Here is a 25,167-nt window from a genome sequence, read left to right on the forward strand (position 1 = left end):
GACACTAATCATATATACTTTCACCCTTGTTTATTTGCATATGTGGGAGGGAAAGAGGTAGAATTCCAGTTAGTGATGGTAGGAATTGAGTCACTTACATGAAAACCACCCATTAGTATTTTCAGTATGAAGGACCCACTAAAAAGTATGCTAAGATCTTAGAGAATTTTGCATCTCTGCTCAACATATCATTACCTAGCCTGCTCTGCAAAAGTCTATATTCTTTTCCCTGCTGGTCTTTAAGCAACTCAAGATCAGATAAAATTTATTTCCCCTTGTTTGAGTCCATTGGAGGCCAGTACAGAGCTGCTGATGTGGCAGATGCTTACTTAATACTAGACCAAAGAAACTCAAACATCATCACTGCATGGCATCTTCACAACTCTGTGGATCCTAACATGTTGCAAGATAAGAAGGACAGCAGAACTCCCAGAGATTATGCAGAAGCAGAGTGGTCTTTTTACTTGTTTAAGCTTAAAAAAAAAAAGTACCAATCTACGTTTGTAATATCCAATTACATTTAAAAAAAAATTTTTTTTAACGTTTATTTATTTTTGAGATAGAGAGAGACGGAGCGTGAACAGGGGAGGGGCAGACAGAGAGGGAGACACAGAATCTGAAACGGGCTCCAGGCTCTGAGCTGTCAGCACAGACCCTGACGCGGGGCTCGAACTCACAGACCGTGAGATCATGACCTGAACCGAAGTCAGACGCTTAACCAACCGAGCCACCCAGGCGCCCCTCCAATTGCATTTTTTAATCCCTGAAGGGATTGTATTCAGACCTGAGAAGAAAAGGTCTCACTTACTTTCAAGCAACTTACAATGACTTTTTAAAAAGAGTTTGGAAATGTAGAAAGATCAGGTGAAACCAGACAGCTCGGAGTTTCTCAGTCTGCCCCAAAACAAGTGTACAACGTGTACACAACAGAGGCAACGCACGCTCTCGTGTCTTGCTAGTTATAGAATCATATGCTGACATCATCCTTGGTTCAACTCTGAAATCTTCTGAGCAGAATTATACCCTTATTCACTACTCTTCTGAGTAGAATTCTCTCTCTGAGTAGTATTATTCATACTAATAATGCTCAGATACCATTATTATTTCTCAGGTGCCTTCCATGCAATCCCCTTCTCATGTAAATCTCAATCCTAAAGATTTGGGATCGTTGCTGTTTGCAGAAAACTTAAGTGGTCTCTGCAAGACCAGAGTGCTCCAATTCCAGTGGTGGCCCTGGAATCCACATCCAGCTCTTCTGTCGGTCCAGGGCCCCCTCTCCTCAAGCTTCTGGCAGAGCCATGGTTTCGATCAACTCGGATAAGCTCCTTGACAATTTATATCGCTTATGTTTCAAAAGAAAGAAAAGGAGGTTAAAAGAAATCTAACTTTCATTTGGATATTTTACTTTCTACTGAAATATTTTTGAATCAGGCAGCCCAAAATCTTATAAAAATGGCTGTATTAGTGTATCTGTGGGTCAAGTTTGTCAGTTCCATCAGCTTCCCAGCATGAAGCCTCTTAGTCTCAAAAAGGCCACTGGGACCGGGCTTTCCTGGCCACCCTCATACCCTGCTTCAGCTGCAACTGCCTTCCAGATTTATGAACTTGTTTGAGTGATTAGGCCCAAATCAGAGTATGTGAAATGAGCACGTCTGCTCTGACCAAATAAGGAGAATTTCATCCACATGGGGAAGCCCTTCTCTGCACATGTGCATACCTGTTTCCTCTGTAAAGATGATGAATACCTCTCAAACCAACAATTACCTATGAATGAGAAACACTCTGGTAGAAAATTTAAGGAGAAAATGTGAAGCAGGCTCCTAAAACTGTATGTGTTTTATGCCACATTAGCTCGTTATTAAGAGACACTTGACACTCCGCAGACCACAGCTTTATCAACACATGCCCAGTGAGCGGTTCAGTTGAAGGACTCGGTTCAAGTACTAACAATGAATTAGCCCACACCCACTGCCAGTAGGGTTGTTACTTGGAGAAGTTGCCCTAGGCAGACACAATGAACATGACCAGGGCAAAAAAAGAAGTGTGTGTCTGTGTGGTCGAGGAGAAATTAAGGAGGAGTGGTCATCGTATTATCCATTCGTTTTCCACCAAAACCACATTGTAAAATGCCACTCAATCACTAATCTACATATATAATTCTTTCTAAAACTATGTAAATCACTTCAGACTCTAGAGAATAGATTCAGAAAATCTGCTTTGATACTTTCAAAAAGCCATTTTTTTTTAGGTAATATCATCTCTGAGAAGCTAAACATGTTTTAAATATGTTATCCAGTACATTCTGGAAACAAATGGAAAAGTTGAAGAGATGGTACCCAAAGTCAACACCAGAGAAAGAAACAGAACCTATGGATCCCATTAAATCATAGCCTTAATTCTAAATTAAGTTAAGGTAGCCAGAGGGAAAATGAAATCTGTTTTAAAAAATGCAACTCTGAGTGAAGGAGAAAACTGCTCAATATTGTGTGAAATTTTATATGTTTTATTCACTGTTGTACACGTGGTGCCTAGAATTAATACCTAGCATGCTGAAGGAGCTATACAAATACTTGTTAAATAAATAAGTAAAAATGTGAGAATAAAAATAGCCAGACTTTTCAATCATATCTATAACTTGAGGCCTGAAAACAGTTTTATCAAACAATTTTAATCATCTTTACCAAAAGCCAGACTTAGCTAGATATCTACGGAAGTATAATGGAATGTATTTTCCTTCTCACAGATCAAGTGTAATGAGGCCCTTGATTAGAACAATGACATATCGATATCCACAAGTGCCTTAATGTTAGCTTAAGTTTATTGTTTTTTGCGGGTGGAGGAGAAGGGAGGATGTGTTCCAATACACTACCTTAGGCTATTTATTTTGTCTCCTTCTTTCTCAGTCTGCTCCACATTGTTCATATTTAACCAGTCTGTCCCTTCACAAAATTAGCCACTGCCCCGTGTTCTTTCAGATTAAAAAAAAAAAAGAAAGAAAGAAAAAAAGGGTTTCAGATTATTGAAAAGAAAAGAAGGAGGGTAGGAGGGAAGAAAGGAGGGAGGAAAAAATAGTCACAATGAGTTGGCTAGTAGAATAGCAAGAATATCTCCTAACAAATGCCATAGCAATATTTTTAAAAAGACAACTAAGCTTTATGTTCAAAAGTATTATCTTTAGTCTAATTTTCCTATAAGAACATCAATTATTGGCCAAGGTGCTAAAGGTTTTATATTATACCTCATTTCATTTAATATCAGCAGAAGAAAAAGACTATGACAATGTGTACAAAGAGAATCCTGCTGTCCCAAAACTTGAAAAAAACAGACACAGAGATCATTTACATTAGTGCTTTTAGTGGTTTCTGAGTGTGAGCACTGCAGACACTTGTATCAACAAGGAGCTATTGTACCAATGGAAATGACACGGGCGATCCTTTTTCTTCCCTTTACCTATCGATCAGTGTTAGGCAAAGTGCCTTCTCTTCAGTTTCAGCATCTAAAAAATAAGGGCTGTATCAATAACCAACAGCATGAGCTGAAGGGACTGTGCTGCCTCTGAAAAATGCAAAATATCAAAATTAGGCTAGTATTTAAAGAAACATAGCAATCATAGAAGAGCAAGCTACTACAGAGACCAAGGTTCTCTATGTCCCCACAGGGCAGGAAAAGACTGGAAGAAGGGGGACCCAGCTGTTTGACAATTCACTTCAAACCAGTAGCTAACCCTGGACATTTAATTTGGAAGGCGGTGTGTTATTAAGGTTCAGCCACTCATAGGGAGAGCTCTGCTTGGCAAAAACACTAGAACAACCCCACAAAGAATGAGAAGCAGTAAGCTAACTCCAATTATTAAAATCATAAGCCTAGTAAATTGTTGAACCCACTTTAAAGACATAAACAGGAAGACCCAGATTACTATAAAATTCTACGTTTAATTTCTATGAGTATCTATAGCACAGTGCCTGAACGCATGGAAGGAAGCACATGATAAATGTAAGACAAACTGCAATAAAATAAAAAGGCATAATACTTTGGTATACACAGAACTTAAAATAAATCTTAGGCATTTGTTTCCTACTGCTTATATGTCTATAGCATTTCACATTTAAAAAGTCATATAAATCTCCCTTGATATCAGAATTTCATATGAGACTTGTTAATCATTACTGCAACCATCTACTCTGATAAATGCAGGGTCATAGGAGCCGTGATCTACTAAAAGGCTCTAACTTTCTGGCCCAAGGGCAACCCATTCACAGGTCATGTACAGATGGTATATAGCCAGTTAGCTTTCTACTTCCCATTATTTTGACTTTATTCTAATATTTTCCCAAGCAGAGTTCCTCCTGGAAAACGCAGTGCCTTCTAAATTAAGCACTTGTATTACTATTTGGAAATGAAATGTCAAGACAGTTTGCCTTCATGAGGGTAAGGTGGACCAGTCAATTTCTCTTGTTATGAAATTTTAAAGTGGTAGTAAATATAGAGTGGGCAAAAAAAAAAGCTGGATTTGATAAATAGAAAAAACTCAGGAGGTAGAGCAGAGGTCATGGATGGGCAGGTCAAGTTCTGAGGAGGCAGAATGATAATTCAGAGAAACTGTGAGTAGCAAATAGAAGTTATAAAATAGATAAAAATATAAGTGATAAATCAGATAACGATGGGAAAGAAAAGCTTGACAACAGAAGGAATCTGACATGGGGAAGAGGTGTGTTATATAAAGGATAGCAAAGGAGAGGATGAGCCCATGAATTTCCATGAGTGCTGAATTCCCAGTTCCAGGTGTAGAGAAACCTAACTACATTCATAGCCCATACATCTGAATTTTCAGGAAGTTCTATCACTGTCAATTTCCCTTAATATATCTCCAAAAATTAAGCCAGAATTTCTGTCTTGCAACACACACACACACACACACACACACCACACAAAACCAAAACTTTAAGAAACTTTTAAAAAGCAGACAATGAACTTACTTAAACCTCTAGAAAAGAACAAAGCCATAGGTAATGTCTAATCTACTCGCTTAGCTACCAACTCTAATGAGCTTCTTCAACTTTCTGACATCATTGCTGAAAGAAACCTTTCCACTATATTTTGAAAGAAATGGTCTCAAGATGGAAATGTCCTTTTATCTAGAATAAAAAAATTGGTTGCAAATGACCTCCAAATCTCTTTATATTCCTGAATGGCAAATTGAAAACTTTGAACATGGTAAAAAGCTAGAATGCTCTTCAAGTTGAGGGATGCCTGGGTGGCTCAGCTGATTAAGCATCTGACTCTTGATTTCAGCTCAGGTCATGATCTCATGGTTCATGGGTTCAAGTCCCACATCAGGCTCTGTGCTGACAGTGTGGGACCTGCTTGGGATTTTCTTTCTCCCTTTCTCTCTGCTCCTCTCCTGCTCGTGCTTTCTCTCTCTGTCTCTCAAAATAAATGAATAAAAACTTCTAAAAAATGCTCTTCAAGTTGAATAAATACATGCAGGATGACATAATGTTAATATGAAAAAAGTTAGTGTGGCTCCTCATGGATGTTAAGAAACTCCAAAAGTTCTCCCAAGGGAGGACCTACTTAGAACCAACTGCTGCAATATGTCATTAAAAATGGTGGAGTGTTCATGTTCATCTGTCCTCAGGCCTACAGTAGGGTTTCAGAACTCTGGGCCGCCCTTAGCACCCCTTGAATAGCAGCTTGTAAGGAACCCAAGAGGGGAGAAATTCTAGCAACCTGGCTAGAGAACTTGCAAACATCCTTAACTGGTTAATTAATTAGCCTACTTATTTTGTAGAAGTTGTTCTTTTGGAAGCAAATTCAGAAAGCAAGATATGGCCCATACAGATGGAGTAGAAAGGCATGATTGAATTCACACAGCTTAAAGATAGATTTCAAGTACACTTACACATTAGCATTGAGAGTCATGTTCTAAATAAAGCTATCTCAAAACAGCTGATGAAAACTGCAAATTTCAGTCACATCAGTTCTGTGACATCACACTAGTAAGTTATAGGTTTCACTGTGTTAAGTTTCCCGTAAAGAAGAAAGCTCACAAAACTAAATCTATTCAGTAGAATGCTTAGAAATTAAATGGTATACATAAACGGCTTTGCCTAATACCAGACACCTAACAATATGTGTTCAGGGGATACTGGTTGCTGCGTGTTGGCAGTTCCTTCCAGCACACAGATACAAGTCAGACAAGTGTGGAATTAAGGTCTCACTTTGAGCACGTTACTTAACTTCTCTATGCTCCAGTTTTTTACATGTGAGAGTAGACAAAAACCACCCTCCACTTTGGTTTTCCATAACGTTAAAAGAAGACATATACAAATCTCACATTTTGAGAGCCTCACACCCAAAAAGGCTAACCGCTGCCAAGGAAGAATCAGAACCATCACCGACACCATCATCATCCTCATTGTTATTATTATTCCTGGATTTAATACAGGAAACACAGAATCATCCTCATAGGTACTTATAGTTTTGCCTGTTTGCTTTATCTTACGGTGTTAGGCAATGAGTGGTCTATCTATTCCAGAGTGTCCCCACCCCAGCACTACTGACACTGTTCACAGATAGGTCTTTGTTTTAGGGGGCTGTTCTGTGCATTGCAGGGTAGACGGCAGCATTCCTGGCCCCCACCCAGTAGATACCAGTAGCATCTCCAAGTTATAATAACCGAAAATGTCTCCAGATGCTGCCAAATATCCCATGAACGGCAAATTCACCGCGGGTTGAGAACCACTGGTTAATACCAATGACAAGGGATTGTTGGCTTCGAAAATGCTGAGAATTCTCTTGAGTGGGCAGCAATCCAGACACGCAGAGGTACAATACTGGTGTCAGCTGTCACCCACCAGGTCTCATATTCTTACTCAGTGTATTGCATGGAATTTTAAAACAATTCCTTGTCAGGAAACCACACAGCAGCAAGCTCAGAATTCCTGAACTTACAAAATAAGCCATGGAAACACTGTGGTGGAAATATAATAAAGCAATAAAGCACAAACTACACAGACATGAACAATTTGGCAAATGTTCCCCAATCAACCCCACTCAGTGACCTAGTCATAGCATGAGCAATGTCCTTTCTTCTTTCTGCATTAAAGGGGGAGTGTGGTCAGAGGAAACACTGGATGCCAAAAATGCCTGTGTTTCCATTCAGCTGGCGAGCAAGGTTCAATGTCTCTGCTCTAGTCTTTCCAACTGTAAAATGGAGTTGGTAATAAAGAATACCCTGACCTAACTAGTTTTTGATTCTAAGTTGAGGATATCCATTCACTATAGGGCCTCAGGTCATAATAACCACTAGGGGGAAAATCACTATAACCATAAGAAATAATTTTGTCTCTGACCTTTTGGAATGAAAAAGTGGAATTTATTTCATCTTTTTCATGGAATGTTTTACTTTCCCATGTCATCTCACCTATATTGGTCTTCTCACCATATCTATACAAGGACCGAAAACATTATGTATATCAGTATTTCACAATCTTTTTTTTTTTTTCATTATTAACCACTGAAGGAAACTACTTAGGCATTCCCCCAACCCCCCAATCATCTCCCCTGATTCATGGAATATTCAGGGATATGCTGAATATCTCTTTATTTACTGTGTCCGTTGGGAGGGCCACAAACTATTGTAAAGTGAAGATGTCTATGCTCCCCAAGAATCCATTTTCACTCCCTAAAGCAATATTACCCCTCCTGAGGGTCATGATAAAGATGGACAGATCTCGTTTACAACATGTGTTCAGGGCTTGAAAAGTGACCTTTTACACAGCAGGGAATTTTTTTTTTTTTTTTTAAGTAATCTCTAGTAGTCCCAGTGTGGGACTCGAATTCACGACCCTGAGATCAAGAGTCACATACTCCACAGACTGAGCCAGCCAGGTGCCCCTACACAGCAAAGATTTAAATGAGTTTCTGAAGAGGCTTAGAATACTGGAAAGAATATGAAGAAAACAGGTAATCCCATACGACATCAAAGCTAAACCTCACCTGGAGAGGTATAGATTCCTAACCTCACTTCTCTAGGACCACAGTGCCTTAGGGCTGACAGCACCCCTAAATGGCCCCAAGCCTAACTTGATCTCAGCTATAACCTAGCTTCATCTCTGAAGGAAAATTCCATCAAACACACATCTCTTGGTAAACATGCAAAGGATTCTGTTAGGTATTAGAATTACAAAAATAAATGGCATATAATGGCTACCATGGAAGAAATCAGAACCATAGGCAAAGGCATGTGCAGCTTTGGTTTGGCACCTTTGGGTGTAAAGCTGGAGTCACAGAGGCAAGGTGGCCTTACCGGGGCAGACATGACAGGAGCAAGGTTTAAATGAATCAAGTGGACAGGAGTGTGTGCACATACACAGTGTGAGCAAGGGGGATCTTGCAGCAGGAGAGTGACTGTGTGTCTTGCGTAGAGAGTATCAGCTCCAGCCAAGTGGCCTAGTGGGTCAGATCTGAATTTTCTGCATTGTTACACAAAAGCTGGATTTTATGTCAAATCTCCTGATGTGGAAGTGTAGGCTTAAAATTTTAAAACCTTTTGTGGCTTAAAACAAAGAAACACAACTGCAGGCAATATAGGACTATCAATATGTAAACTATTTGCAAACAAATGACAAGAAAAATGTCCTCACTTCCTTGAGCAAAGAGGCTCAGATTCTAAGGTACTTCTCACATCACAGAAAGCACTGAATGCTGTGCTAGGAAGGAAGCTCCTTCCTTTATCTAGTACATCAATAAGGCACTAATTCAACAGACTAATCTGGTGGGTAATTATGCACAATTGGTCATATCTTTACCATTTAAGAAAAATCAAGGAATAGTATACCCTAACTACTCATAAAGAAATTTAAATGGCACCCTTCTATAACCACAAGTGGAGTAGACTTCTGCATGATTTTAGTATATCAGGAGCTCTTCATAATCACTGATTTCACCTATACTTAACGATTTAGTGATGGTGCATTTTCTGCCTAGACAAAGTGTAACATCACCAAACTAGCATTACCCTATGTATGCATTTTAAAATTCCCCAAACATGTAAATAATTATATTTCCCTAAAATTTTAGTTGATATAAAGGCACAAATGAATCATAGCCCTAGGCCCAATGGCTTAGCTTTTTCATAAATATAAACATTTTTTAGTAGTTAGAAATCTTTTAAAATACAGTCCCTCCTAAGTCACAGCAGCTGTGCCAACTGTATTCTCCAATCTCGGGAGTTCTGCCAGTTAGTTCCATTTATTTTTCTTCATTTTTTTATACCATGACTGTAATATAAAATTAATCCAAAGTTTTGTATTTTGCTGACAAACAAATGCAGGATTTCAAAGCAGTGTCACTGAGAGACTAGAACGATGTCAAAAAAAAAAAAAACCACAAAAAAACAAAAAAACAAAACCAAAACAGTAATGTATTGGAGAGTTTTATAGTAGTTATGGGATCAAGATCAATGGCCAAGACAAAGTCAATGCAGAGAAAATTACCTTATTTGTAAACTCTTTACCTAAGATCTGAATGATAGGAATAGCCTTTTATAAAATAAGTGAATTCTCTTAGTGATATCAGAACTTAATGTTAATAGCCGCGAAGTGCTATTACAGGAAAATTACAAGCTGGCTCTTTCCTAGTCATTAAATATTGTTAGCACACTCTAGTTTTGACATACTAACATAAAAGATAATAAAACTCATAAATCAATTGGCGGTCTGCTTCTAAGATTTACTTTACTCAAATTGGTCAGTTAGAATATTATACTGAATATCCTTTTAGCTACCTAAGCATAGGGACCTCATAGAGATGAGAACTTCTGAACAAAGAATGGAGAAAGGAGTGTATAGGAATCATCACCCAAATGAAGGGAGATCCTTAATTATAATGGTTTTAGAATTTTTATCTCAAATTTCTCTAAATTTCCGTTATCTTATGATAAAAACTGAATGCAGTAAGTGTCTACGATCAATCAGTTTTTCACTTCTGTTCTGTTTCTACTTCACCTAGACTGAACTAAGACGGACCCTGAATGAAAAGTCCAAAGTTGGTAGTTCCCTGAAGCTAGTCCTTGGCCTGTGTTGCTTCGACACAGAAGTTTTGACTAGTTCACATCAAAACAAGAAAAACAAGGGTGACAGGAAGTTTTTCATATGACTGAATTTATATAGTTTTTAAGAATTTTTTTTTGTTCTGAGGCTACCCTTTTCATTAATTTGTTGACATTAAAAAGTTTACTTTATAAAATGATATGGATAATAAATTGGAGCTTCCCTTGAATTTTTCAAGTGAATGTATTTTTCAAAAGACAAGGTTGGTGAACTTTTACTGGCTTCCTCTTTAATTTTAATTTCTACTAAATCTCAAAATCTAAAAACCACTGCTTTGTGTGACTTAGAATATTTGTCTAATTATCTATAGGAAGGTACCCTGGTGCTTGGACAAGGCCTCCGCCAGGAAAGGACAGGACAGGGAAAGGGGAAGGTGGGTCCTGAAGGGTAAGCCCTGGGGCTCACCTCCAGGGAATGAGTTGCCCCCAGCCCAAGTCTAAGACCAGGACAGCGGGCTTCACCACTTAGCTGTGTATTCTTATCACCCACCTGCTCTGAGTTCACTGTGACCATGTTAAGAGGCTGCTTCCAGGTGCTTCTAGTACAAATTCATGAGTCTAATCATTTGGGCAATTCACTCTGTGACTTTGGAAAATGACCAATGACAGCATGAAAGCACTGACTGAGATGTCAGTATTGGGATGATAAGTGATATAATGGACCCGTTGACTTCTGGCTTCTCCTCCAGGCATGTGAGATTGAGTTGAGGTGAAAGGAGTCAAGGAGACCTCAGGGTAGAGCATTTTGCCAAGTCCTTGACCACCTCTCCTTTGATATCTTGATCAAGAAACACACTCCATGCTTCCTTCATTCTCCTCATTTTCTCTTCCATTCCACACACACAGGCATGCATTCCTGCTTTCTTCTTGCTACACAAAAGGAGGTTCAGACAGAAACCCTGCAGGGTCCTCTTTGGTGGTGTTTGAGACTGTGATAGTGGACAATAGGACAAATCTCAAAACCTACAAAAATTTGTGGCCAAACTCAAAGGGGTCAGACCTTGGGATATTAACCTAGTTAATATTTCTTTCTAAAAGTTACTGATTCTAGACAGCAGCAAGACTCAGTGGCTAAGCTCAACTCCTTTCAGAAAGAAATATTATTTCTCTCAAAGAGACTAAATACTAACCAAACAAAACATGCAACCCAAATGAACACAGATTGCTAACAGAGAGGAAACCAAAAACAGCAAAGACTCATCATAAAATACTAAGAACCTATCATAATTTCTCAAAGGTTCAGTTGAGTTCACTGGTATTTTCTAGCTCAGGTGGATATATTTCTTTTCCTCAGCCTAATCAACCATCCCTTGAGGGATTTCAGATTAATTTATTAGCTACTTCAGATTTTTTTTCTTTAAAAAAATAAACAAGCTGATAGAAACTATGAACTCTGTTTCCTGATTGGGAGACTGAATTCGCCACATGTGCTCTGGCTTCACAATCCCACAAATAAAACACACCCAGGAAAGCAGCTGCCTCTGGATTCGACTCCTCACCCATTTTTCCCCACGTGAGCATGTGCACGTGTGTACATGCACACACATGCACGCTGTGCCCACTGTGAGAACAGGGTGCCCCATCTTCAGGGACATGGCAGGAGACACCTTCCAATGGGAGGTGGCATGGTGTGTCCCTTGACCCTTGACACTTGCTGGCATCAACAGCCTCGCTCAGGTTGGGGGAAGAAAGGGGTGCTGACCTGTACTGGCTCAGGGGGAAGCTGGACCACGTGCTGCATGCGCTCGCTGTGGTGATGCCTTGACTCTTCCTCATAGATCACATCCCTCTCATGCTGGGGAAGGTTCAGGAAGCGACGGATGGTACACAGGTTCTCCCAGAGTGTGCGGTTCTCTGGGCTGGGGTTCTCCTTCCAGCGGAGCAGTTCACACAGCCAGCCCTAGAGGGAGAGAAGGTCACTTGAGTTAATGCGTAGGGTGCAGAGCAGCAGAGGATAGCCTGACTGAGGTCACAGTCTGACAACTCTGAAGAACCAACCAATGACCACACAGGTGGTTACACCAATGCCCCAAAATCTTCATTCTTGTTAATGATCTTATCACCCTTCCTACTGAATATATTTTCAACTAATTTACAGTTCCTTTTTGTAAAAGATACTCAAGCAAGATTACAGTTATCTGATTCTCAAAAAAAAAAAAATTCATTTCATGTTGATCAGCTACAATTTTTAAAGACTGCCCAATTGGATACTTTCCATTCTAAGAAAAATGTGAAAATGAACAAATATGTATTGACAACATAGTGAATTCTAAAGAAGGAGAAACATTTAAGTGTAAATAGCACCGAATTCTCTAGGAAGGAAATAGTCTTAGAATTATCAATAACTCCACAAAATAAAAACAACAACCTTAGCGAGAATGAAAAAGTTATATGTGTTTTCAGTCTCTGAATGCCTTGGGCCCTAGGCCCACTTAACCATCACCATCCCGCCACAGCCACACCTGCAGGAAGGTAGGCAGTTGGTCGGGTCACACCTGCAAATGTGCTCCCAATTCTGGCATCCGGATGGTCTCTCGCTTGAAACTGCACGAGAAAGAAAATGTAATGCAAATAATGATGGATTATATGAAAATAATACAGAGGATGCTGTCAACATCGCTCACTGACTCATGTCAAAATATTTTACCCAGTAGCTTTCTAACCCATCATTTCCAAGCTACATCGCTAATTTTAAAAACAAGAATTGTCCCACATCACGCCTCTTGCAAAAGAGTAAGAATTTTTCTGAAAAGGTGCATAAACAAACACAAATGACTTTGTAAAAATTAAATCCCGAATCCCAACAAATTCTATATCATAACTTGCAAGCCAATGAAAGTTCCTGACATGCATTATAAAAACCCCATATAATATCGTAAGCTGTTGTTTGTCTAACTCTCCACTGTGTCTTCTGCCTTTACCCCAAAAAAGGCAAGATTTGATTATCTCCGCTGCATCAGCCAAGACAGCAACACCAGCTGTTCTCATTGTGCAGCCTCTTCCTCGCGGCCTCCATGTTAATAACCTGATCATTCCATTTTCTCCTTCAACTGCCGGCTGCAGCACCGCGAAGAGACAAAAACCCAGGCCCATCTGCAGCAGCTGTAGGCACTGAACTGTGAAGCCACTGGGGATTTATAAACTAATCTGTAACACAACACTGCCTTGTTTTTACAAGTGAGAGGCCACATTTGCGCAGACCTGATCTTTTCTTGCAATAAACTGGGAGCTGGGGAGAGTTAGAGGGTTAGGAAGAATGAAAACAAGATATCGAATCATTTGCTTGGAAATGTTTTTCCAAGTATTTCCATAGATTTCTTTCAAGTCAATTGAGAGACAGGTAAATGCTGATTTTCAAGGTGCAACGTGTATGAAAACTGAAGACAATTAAATTTTTTATCCCTATCAGGAAATAAACTATATTTTTAAAAAATCTCCTAGTCCCAAAGTGTTTCCTCAAGGGTTTCTTTGTACAAAGGAAAGAATTCTTGAAATGGAAAATAAGCCATCTGTGGAAAACTGAGCTCCTATTTCTCTATCTCTATACAGATCTGAGTCTCCAACCGAACTCTTTCAAATGTTTCAAACAGGTATGTTTAACATCTCCCAGGGGAGGCTATAGCATAGAGACCAATCATTTAACAGAAAATAAAAACAAAAACCTACATCTGTTAAAAGATGAAGTTCTGAGATACCCAGACCTTAAGGAGGACACAGCACCTGCTGTTCCGCCTGAGGAGTGAATTGCATTGTGGGAAGCTGCAGCTTGAAAGGAGACAGGTGACAGCTGAGTGGTATCTCCACTTATGATACTCGGAATGTCTCGCACAACATTCATTGCTGCATTTGATTTATATGCGCTGTTATAATCTGCACTCATTACAATCACTTAGAACAAACTACAGGCCTCGTTATGGACTGTGTGCTGTCTGCCATCAGTCTTTAAGAAGTGTGGTGCTCAATTTGCCCACTGACATGCAAGGTCCTGACCTTGAAGCTATTAGGGAGCAGATTAGACACAAGTGTGATCATGTGTGCAGGCATAAGCAAACCAAATTAATTTCTGGCACAGGGAGGTAGCCAACAAGACCCTGTTCTTAGGGAACCAGAGAACTTCCTCAAATCCCTGATGGAGCTGAGCTAATAGCATGTTTAAGGGAACCCGGTTTTGAAGATGAAGCACATTCATGGTATTTAGAGGGTTATTAATCTAGTTTCCCCACAAAGTGTTTGCTTGGCTGATCAGATTAAGGGATGGAGCCTTCCACAGTGCACCCCCACCACAGCAGGCCCCAAGAAATCTGTGATACTTCACAGCCTTGGACATATTGCACCATGTGTACCCAGCTGCTTCAATAATTAGCTTATGAATGTATCAGCTGGTTCTGTGATTTTTATAAATAATAACTAACCTACAGAGCAGAAAGACTGTCGAGAGCCTTACAGTAGCACAAAACTGCAAGGTGCTCCTAACTCTGACTTGCTGTTCCACTGAACGCCGATATCCCCTACTAGTGGGGCTCCTGTAATGCCGTTTATAAATATTTATTTTGCATTTGAAATGGCCATCTATGTGTGTCAGTTTTCTTCACAGCAGCCATAATTTACTTTCCTTTTGCTCTGGCTCACCACTCATTCCACGTATTTGTAGCCTTACCTTCCGAAAATCTATTCTCCCTCCCCACTTCCCATCTCACCCTCCATCTTTTTATTTACTTGATCCTTCCACCAACCCATTCGGGATGCCTATCTCTGTTTTCTCAATGGGGGTCTCTTATTAGCTTGTTTAGTGGCTAATGAATGTGTGAGAAAGTGCCATGTTGCTGCATGAACACACATGTATGAAACTGTGAGTGAACCCACCACAGAAGAGATAAAACGTCCCCACATTGGGATTTTTTTTTTCATTTATATAATTTTTGCATGCCATCCAAGAAAGTTTTGCAGTATCAGGAAAAAAAAAAGTGTAAATGTCAAATAAAACAGTGACAGATGACAGTATTCTCTATTGAATAGCACTGTTTCTGTCGTGCATGTTCAATGGGAACTCATGAATTATTAATAAACAAATCTCCTTTTTCTGTTAAAAATCTCAAGTAGGTTTTTTGTTGTTATTCCCTGCCGTGTTGTGTGGAGAATTCCAGGAGATTTATTTTCATTTCAGAAATGCTGATACAGAAGTTTATCTGATTTCCAGTCCTGGTCAGCACTGGGAGCAGGCACCATGAACTGCAGGTATATACCTATCTGTAATTTCTCTTTTAGTCTGGCTGTAAATTCTGACCAAAGGTTAGTTACATATTCATATAGTCAGGTTAGCCTTTCTAGTATGGTAAAACTGAGGCTAAAAAGTGAGTTACGGCCAGGAAGCTCAGAGAATTTGCAACTTTGAGCCCTGAGACTAACTGCTAAGTTCCTGGTCTGACATTAAATGATTGGGTTACCGTTGGGCAAGTGGTTACCCTCTTACAGCTTCTGGAATATAACTGCAAAAGGAGGGGTTTACAAAAGATGGTCTCTAAGTTCCCTTTCCAGCTCCACATTCCATGGTCTGTTACCTTGTTATTTGTCGGAAATAGCAGATAATAATTAGCCATCAGGGTTAAAGTACAAAGAAACCACCTTAAGCGGGTGATTAAGGGCAACATCACCAGTGATAACATATGGACATCATGAACCCTGTGGTATGATGCACTCCAAAGGACACAACACAGTATCTGCAGAAGTCTTGCCAAAAATGCATAACCCCAGTTGAATCATGACAAACCCAAATTGAGAGATGTTCAACAAAATAACATATCAGTATTCTTCAAAAGTGGCACTGTCATTAAAAAAAAGAAAGAAAGATGGGGCGCCTGGGTGGCTCAGTCGGTTAAGCGACCGACTTCGGCTCAGGTCATGATCTCGTGGTCCGTGAGTTCAAGCCCGCGTCAGGCTCTGTGCTGACTGCTCAGAGCTTAGAGCCTGTTTCAGATTCTGTGTCTCCCTCTTTCTCTGACCCTCCCCCGTTCATGCTCTGTCTCTCTCTGTCTCAAAAATAAATAAACGTTAAAAAAAAAAAAATTAAAAAAAAAAAAAAAAAAAAAGAAAGAAAGAAAGAAAAGAGAAGCGCCTGGGTGGCTCAGTCGGTTAAGCATCCACCTCTTGGTTTTGGCTCAGGTCATGATCTCACAGGTTCATGAGTTTGAGCCCTGCATCAGGTTCTGAGCTGACATCGAGGAGACTGTTTGGAATTCTGTCTCCCTCTCTCTCTGCCCCCCACCTTGCTCATGCTGTATCTCTCTCCTTCAAAATAAATAAAAATAAACTAAAAAAAAAGAAAAGAGAAAGGAAAGACCGAGGAATGGCCACAGACTACAAAAAACTCAAGAGAAATAAAAACCAAATGCAGTGTGATTCCTGGATGGGATCCTGGCACAGAAAACGGATATTAGTGGGAAAACTACTGAAATTAGAATAAACTTTTTAGGTTAGTTAATGGTATTAAAACAATGTTAATTTCCTGGTTTTGATAACTGCACTGTGGTGACGTAAGATGCTAACAACAGAGGAAGTGAGGGTTATATGGAAACTGCACTATTTTACAACATTTCTGTGACTCTAAAAAATTTGTTAAAAACAAAAAATGTCAAAAAAAACCTACGTAGAAAAATATCCATGGAGTCTAAGTGTAATGATGACAAGGAATTTATGATTAAAACTCTTTTACCTTCAAACTCTGAATCCAGAGAAGGAATAGAAGTTTAAAGTCTGCATCCTTGTAATCAATGGTTAAAGAGTTCCCAAGCATTCAATGCATAAGTATCTATAACATCTCATTTTAGCCATCTAATCAGCCTCTTAAACAAATGTTTCCTTCAGCCAAAAACACGGCTCTGACCACCCTTTCCAACTATGCAGGTGAGGAGACACTCATACCATTCAAGATAAAGTTTGTTTATAATCCATACATTCCAGAAAAGTTGCCTGCCAATCTAAATTTACAAAGCAAATCATGTTGTAAATGTATTAGGAATCTTTACTACTTGAAGGAATGTGCCATTGTTTCTTTTTAAAAGATGAATAATCCCATAGTTTATCTTTTAGTGAATGGACAGTTTTAATTAAAGATCTACTTAAATGAGACATCCCTATTTCCCAATTCAAAAGGCATTTAAAAAGGCAACAATAAGAACCGTCATTTGCTCCCATTTTTCCTTCATGGTCTCGTCTCCTATCAATTTCTCTATTGACTTTGTGCTCCAGCCATGGTGAATTACTCCCAGACTCTGAAGATACTTGGTATTCCCACCTCCAGGCATGGGCTGTGGGGTATATACCTACCCATCTGTGATTTCTCTTTGGTTTCAACCAATGGCTGGCTGTAGTTGGTTTAGCATTTTTAGTATGGTAGAAGGGAGGCTAAGTGAATCATAAGCGTTTTGAGCACAGCTAATACTGCTCATGTTACTCCCTTGGCTGGAATGTCTCATATTCAACCTTCTGTCCCCCCTGAGAAGGTACATGCCAAGGCTCAGCTGACAAGGCCTCACCTGATCTGTGAGAACTGTTTGGTCACTCCTGTATGACCCCAAAGCATGTTGCTTATACTCTTCTACAATTTGATGATGATGATGATGATGATGATGATGATGATGATGATAATGGTCAGCCTCTTGGGGTGCCTGGGTGCTCAGTCGGTTAAGTGTCTGACTTCAGCTCAGGTCATGATCTCACGGTTCATGAGTACAAGCCATGTGTCGGGCCCTGTGCTGCCAGCTCAGAACCTGGAGACTGCTTCAGATTTTGTCTCCCTCTCTCTCTGCCCCGCCCCCTTCTCATGCTCTTTCTCTGTCTCTCAAAAATAAATAAATGTTGGGGGCACCTGGGTGGCTCAGTCGGTTGAGCGTCTGACTTCAGCTCGGGTCATGATCTCACAGTCTGTGAGTTCGAGCCCCGCATTGGGCTCTGTGCTGACAGCTCAGAGCCGGGGGCCTGTTTCAGATTCTGTGTCTCCCTCTCTCTGACCCTCCCCCATTCATGCTCTGTCTCTCTCTGTCTCAAAAATAAATGAACGTTAAAAAAAATTTTTTTAAATAAATAAATGTTAAAAAATTAGAAAAAGAAAAAAAAAGAATTGTCAGCTTCTTGATGGGGGCGGAGGGAAAAAGTTGGTTTCTGGCTCATTTTAGCATTTTCAGAGCAGTGTGATCCTTACACAAAAAAGACACTTTATAAATGCTTATTAGATGTACTGAAATTAGCTGAGTGCATAGAAATTAGCCTACTGGCATGTTTTACAGCCTCAAATTCAAAGAGGTATCGTTGAAGAGGGGCACTATTTCTCTGAAGTTACCCTGTCAATGTTCTGAAGATTGTTCTCCCATCTCTAATGCATGAATACAATAAAAATGGGATGATCCAATTTACATTATATATTAATGTGTTATATATAATATATAAATGCAAATAATGACAGGTCTCTCAGAATATTAATTCAGTTTGTAATCTTATAGCGAGCACCCATCTACTATGTGCCATACAATGTGCTGGTATGTTACATACATCATTTGTCTTGATTACTTTTATTAAAAAGGTGAATTGAGATCACCAGCAAGGAAGTGAGTATTTGGACTATGAAGCTCAGGAAAAATATCATCATAGAGAATATGACATGAAAGGTGGAGCTTGAAAGATAAAGATGGATTTCACTAGGTGGGGAGAGGAAGTAATCAGAAGAGATAACATTACCAGCAAATGCATGGATTTAGAAAATTATCACACCCCAGGAATCAGAAGCAACTTTGCAGTCTAGAAACACAGGTGGGGTCAGATTATAAAGAATAACATGCAAAGAAATTTCATCTTAATCGTATGGGCCATGGGAGCTAAAGAAAGCTTCTAAATGATATGACAAATAATTAACTTTTCTTTCTTTTTTCTTTAAAGTTTATTTACTTTCAGAGAGAGAGAGTGAGTGTGAGTGGGAAAGGGACAGAGAGAGACATAGGGAGAGAAAGAGAATCCCAAGCAGGCTCCACACTATCAGGGCAGAGCCCTCCACGGGACTCAAACCCACAAACCTTGAGATCATGACCTGAGCTGAAACCAAGGGTCAGACTCTCAATCAACTGAGCCATCCAGGTGCCCCTTTTCTTTCCCTTCCTTCCTCCCTCATTCGTGTCTAACAAGAAGTCCTTTGAGAAAAAACTATGATAAATAAAGTCAACATCACTTATCCTAGCCTAGATATTTTCCCCCCAACAGTAAAATCAGGACTCACAATGACCTGGTAATGGTAAAGTACATAATTCATATGTTTCACCCAATAGGAGTTTTCATTCTCACACACAAAAAAAATGACATATATCATAAATACTACACTATATCAATAATTCTAAAAAATCTGTTCTCATTATTCTAACCATTTTCCTTTCTCTCCGTGTGTGTTGTTATTGTTGTTATTCACATGAGAATTTTTTTACAGCTTTCTTGGATTAAAAAACGATACGAGGAAGTATCTATTTTACTTATAGAACATTTTAAAGTTTTAAAATTTTCAGGTAGACAGCAACAGAGTGACATTCTGCAAACTGCATACCAAAGGCTGAGAATGTCCAAATAACCAGGGAGGTCTTTCCCAAAACAATAATATGACCAGTGTTTGAGTGTGGACCCCAGTAGATATGGGTTTGAATCCCATAAGCTCCAAACCTTCCCTTGAAGTGATGGGGGAGGGGAAACAAAAGGGAAGAGCAGTGTTTCTGTCCGTGGTACTGAAATGTCACTGTGTACTGCGTGATTTTCCTACCCCAGGACAGTGGTAATGACTCCAACTTCTCCCAGGCCCCATGTTTTTTCCTTTAAAAAGTCTAAGTTTTAAAAAGTTTAAGTGTTGATGACAACTTTCCTAGTTTTTATAATATTTAAGAATAACTACAAACCAGCATTTGCTTAGCAACAAACACAAGTTTACAGCCTAGTCTGATCTACAAAGAGAGAAAGTGAGTAAGTAAATAAGTAAGTAAGTAAGGTTGTATTTGCCTTGAAGACAGGGCCTTGTCACAGTCATTATGTTGTAATGTGCCCTAGGGGCCTAACACAGAGCTGATAAGTTAATTCAGCCTAGAAATAGTAAGAACCCCCCCACTGCCACCACACCCCCACACACCCCGCCTTTGCCCCTCTAGGAACTCCAATGAATGAATAAGTCAGCAAATGAACAGTTCTTTAGGAGAATGACTCAAAGCTTCTTGCACAGAAATGTAAAAGGCCATTTACTCACCCACATCCTCAATACAGAAAATGTCAGCATATGTAACCAAAAGGAAATGTTTTCGGAGTGTCTCAAAAGAAAATTCTTATTATTAACCACAGACAGTCGCTTTCTAAATGGAAGCACATAAAGTCCCCAAACAAACTTTTGTAACTGTGAAAGGATTTCTCTTCAGCTGGTTGAGACTCTTCTGAAGTGTGAAATGAGCCAGATAATATTCAGCTCTTGTTTCTTAGTCACCAAATTCTCTTTTCATGAATCCAATAAGTGTCTATTAAAATAAATAAACCCCCTAATGATTCAAGATAACCTAATCAAGAAAACTGAAATGGATAAAAGGCTAACTGCAAGGGAGACTTGTCAAGGGCTTCAGTGACTCCCTGACGGGGAGGTCATCTGAACCCGAGAAAGGTTTGTGCTTAGCATTTGGTTACAGTTCAAGGATAATTATTTTATACCTTGAATGTGGTAAGTAAAAATGATCTGCTTCTTTTTGTATTTTTCAAAATTGTACACTAAGTTCTAAACTATTTTCATGGGGACCAATTTTCAGCTGTCTCTGGGCATGTCTCTCACATTTCTATGGATGTGTTTGTAAAGATTGAATCTATAATTGAGAGTAATGAAAATTTTATTTCAAAACAACTCCTTAACTTCTGTTACAGAGGACTCAAGACAAAGGGGAATTTCATAAAATCTCCCTCCTTGCCAAAGATGCATGGGAGAAACAAAGCTATATAATAATGTGGAGACGTGGTATGATTTTATATAAATATGTACACACATACATACATACATGCCTACATGACAATATGCACCTGAAAAAGCCATCCATATCTGTCAAAAAGATGAATGAATCTGGAATTTTCTACTTCTCCACTTAAATACCAGAAAGGTATTAATAGCAAAATGTTCTAGGCTAAAACATCAAGCAGAAAAGAACCAACATATTTCAAGTCCCTGACTTCAGGTCCAAATTCCACATACCTGTGACATAATACTATATATTTTGCAAACTGCCTCAAAAATTTGTAAGTGCATGGGCGGGTGGAGGAGGGGAACCCAGAGACAGAGGAAACTGGGAATAAGAATTTTTTTTTTTTTTTGAAAGATCAGAGCTGGGGCCAGAGTGAGGCAAGCAAACAACTAATGCACAAAATTTAAGGAGTGCGGCTCTGAAAGTGTGTGCCTCCTTCACATTTATACCTAGGACCCAGCTTGCTTCACCCTGGTCTTGGCCCTGTGAAAGGAAGATGATTACACAGTTTCCACAGCAAAGTGGTAGGGGCTCTTCATAGGCACAAACATTCTCCAGCTAGAAGAACCCTGATTTAACTCAATGTGCTCTTTGTAAGAGGGCTGGAAGAGTTTGGAGAAGTAGTTTTAATAGGTCAACCTGATTTGCTTCACAAGCAAGTTTACAAAGGTGCCATGCCATGAACTGGAAAAATAATGTAACTCAAGGATTTCTGCAGTAGATAAAGATGTGCTTAAAACTTGTACAAAAACTTGAGCCATGGGTAAAGGTATCTGACTTTTAAAAACTGCCTATGAACTCTGTGATTAATCTTCATTGATATCTAAATAAAGGCTTCCTTAAAAGCTACTTTTAGAGCATGAAACATTAACATAATTAATTGTGGGTTGGTAAAAAGAACCCCATACTATAAGATTGGTACAAAAACTGAGACCTTGAGGGAGTTTCTGCTGGTAATCTCAACAGAATGTAATCTTTTGAGATTATGCTGAAAAAAAAAAAAAAAGGCAGAGAATGAAGGGCTCAATTTGACGCTTAAACATCGTTGACTGCCTGCTTTAATCTGGCATTTGAGAATGTTGAGAAATCTAATTTCTTCACTACTTGGCATAGTAACTTTTTTCAAATGGTAATTGTAGTGTAAATATATTAATTTTTTTCTATTTGAATTTGGTGGATACGCCTGAAATTGTAGTGACAATTGACAAAAGTAGAAAGTTCTCCTTGATAGGCTGTCGATATGACTGCATTACTGAGAAAGCAGCCTGGCAGGAAGGGGCAGCTACTGAGGATGGCTACATGCCACGTTTTAGCCTGCCTTACATGCTAAATAGGAGATAGCAAAATCATTAGGAGTGAGACTGAGACCACCCACTCACATGGCTACCACTTCCTGTCACTTTTTATACCAGAGAGATGGCACAGCCAAACATGTACTCCCGATAGCTTGAGATATCCCAGCTCCAGTAAAGCCATTCCCATAAAGGGAATGTAGTAAGTTAAGATAAATGTCAAACATCTTTTTGAGCAAAGTGGCAAAACCTTGATCTCTGTGTGATATTTTTGAAAGGCTAAGAAACTAATGATGAGATAAAAGGTAGCATTTTATACTTTGTAAATTTACTCTCCTACATGAAAAGCTGGGCTTAAAAAAAAGACTTATAGTTTTAACTTGTCTTACAATTACGTGTTGTACAGTATGATCTCAATTAGGATATAAACATGCATGTGCACATCCACACACACACTACACATTAGAAAGAAAGACTCTGGGGCGCCTGGGTGGCGCAGTTGGTTAAGCGTCCGACTTCAGCCAGGTCACGATCTCGCGGTCCGTGAGTTCGAGCCCCGCATCAGGCTCTGGGCTGATGGCTCAGAGCCTGGAGCCTGTTTCCGATTCTGTGTCTCCCTCTCTCTCTGCCCCTCCCCCATTCATGCTCTGTCTCTCTCTGTCCCAAAAATAAATAAAAACGTTGAAAGAAAGACTCTAAAATGTTAATAGTGGGGCGCCTGGGTGGCTGTCACTTAAACATCTGACTCTTGGTTTTGGCTCAGATCATGATCTCACAGTTCATAAGTTTGAGTCCTGCATCGGGCTCTGTGCTGACAGTATGGAGCCTGCTTGGGATTCTCTCTCCCTCTCTCTCTGCCCCTCCCCTGCTTGCGCTCTCTCTCAAAAAAAAAATTAAAAAAAAATTAAGATGTTAATAGTAACTACCCCTGCACTGTAGAATTACAGGTGATTCATGTTTTTACCTTTATACTTTTCTTCATTTTCTAAATTTTTAAAAATAAGAATGCTATTACTTAAGCAATCATAAAATAGAAGTTTTTGCTTTAAAAAAAAGAACTATGTACAACTAAATTGTGCCTGGGCATTTTTAAGAGACACAAAAGCAAAGGTTAACGTGGTAGCCCATGACTAAACGAAGAAAGCATCTTAGTACATATACTGAATGTGATGTTTTTCTTTATGTAGAGTTGTCTATCTTTCCTTTGCTTTTGCTTTATTTTAAAAGGATCTGTCGTAAAGAGCTGCATATTTTAATCATTCAGAGTGTTAAGCAAATTAGACCATGTATAAGGGGAGATTTTATGATAGGAAAGAAAGTTCATAAAATCTGAGTTTGTAATCTACATCTAAAGCTAAGTAGCCTTCTACTCAGGAATACAATTTATTAAGTCAGTAGGAACATGGAATATAATTTTGTTGGATAGAAACATAAGTAGTAAGGAAGGAATAAAGGTCAGTACACAAAATCTACTTAATCCTAATGTACATAAAGCGTAGAACATACTGAAACCCAATCACCATGGAGCACACAGTTTCTATGCGGAAAAGGATTTCAGAATTGTGTACTGGAGGCCAGAAACTCATCTTCCCCAGCTGTAGTAAGATCATGATTATGGCGGCAGGGAGGGGAACTCCAGGGTCTTTTAACTCTTGGTGGAGATGAGGACATCCTATGTCATCTCACCAGACAGCCCCGTGGGTCCCTGTTTGTTCCCAGATGACTCTCTTTCTGTTACCCCAGCAGCCTCTGGGGTTGGCCCTTCCATTGCCACCATCTGAGATTTCACAACCAGGTTATCTATCTCTCCTTTTTGCAGTGCCTCAGCAGCTCTCTACTTTCCTAATATAGAAAGCAAGCCCTCACCACCACCAAAAAAAGGGAAGGAAACCCAGTGCCTTGTTAAAGGTTTTGTTCACTTGTTGTCTTTTATATTTTTAAATGGGGACATGGGAGAAGAGAAATTAAAATAAGCCCCTTCCCATCTTTCTACCTACTCCATTCTTACCCAAACATAGTAGGAAAAGGCAGTCACGTACATAGAGTTGGGTCTCTGGGTATACAAATAATAAAGAAAGACTCGCTCTCTTTGCCAACAAACACCAACTTTAGATCATCCTCAGCAATCAATGAGCTGAACTACTGTAGACTATAAAAAGGAAAAGAGGTCAGTATATGAGAGAAACAGTGAATTCGTTTCTGGGGAAAGGAACAGTTGACGTCAAGGGAAAGAAATGTGGCTGAAGATGCTGTCACAGAGTACATGGCCAGCCCTGGAGGACTGTAGTGGGCTACTGTGCTTCATCTCTCTTCCCATTTCCCAGATTCCCACTTCCCAGATCATGTGTGATAGGTGCAGTTGGGGACAAAGGGAGAAAGCAACCCCACGGAGTGTAAGAGGAAAAAGGAGAGTACAAGAAGCAATGGAAGAACAAGGAATCCTGTGGCCACTCAAATTGCACACCGGGGCATTCATTCCCTGGTGGCTCTTTGTATGTAAGGGTCATACTGAAGTGACACAGAAAATGTTCTGTATGATTTTAAATGATGGTTCCTACTGAAGACCCCTCCTACTAAGGACTCGTAATTCACAGAGAACTTCAATCACTGACCAATAATAAACACCATCAACAATCTGAATATTCTGAAGAAAAAAAGCAAAAGGATAACCCTCAGGATTCTCTCTCTCACACACACACTGATCCTAAATTGAAAATGAGGTGAAATAAACATATGCATAACCATACCT

The 25,167-nt window shown here is 39.5% G+C and overlaps 1 protein-coding gene across 8 annotated transcripts in view; it reads right to left on the reverse strand.

Annotated features, from left to right (window-relative positions):
- SATB2 (SATB homeobox 2) overlaps window positions 1-25,167 on the reverse strand; it is a 192,231-nt gene that overhangs the window by 23,557 nt on the left and 143,507 nt on the right. For all 8 annotated transcript variants that reach the window (XM_053215516.1, XM_053215518.1, XM_053215515.1 and 5 more), the window contains one exon: window positions 11,817-12,014. In XM_053215516.1, coding sequence (XP_053071491.1) covers window positions 11,817-12,014 — 198 coding nt within the window. The remainder of the gene's footprint in view (window positions 1-11,816; window positions 12,015-25,167) is intronic.

The sequence above is a fragment of the Acinonyx jubatus genome, chromosome C1, assembly GCF_027475565.1.
Source record: "Acinonyx jubatus isolate Ajub_Pintada_27869175 chromosome C1, VMU_Ajub_asm_v1.0, whole genome shotgun sequence".
NCBI classification, from domain to species: Eukaryota; Metazoa; Chordata; class Mammalia; order Carnivora; family Felidae; genus Acinonyx; species Acinonyx jubatus.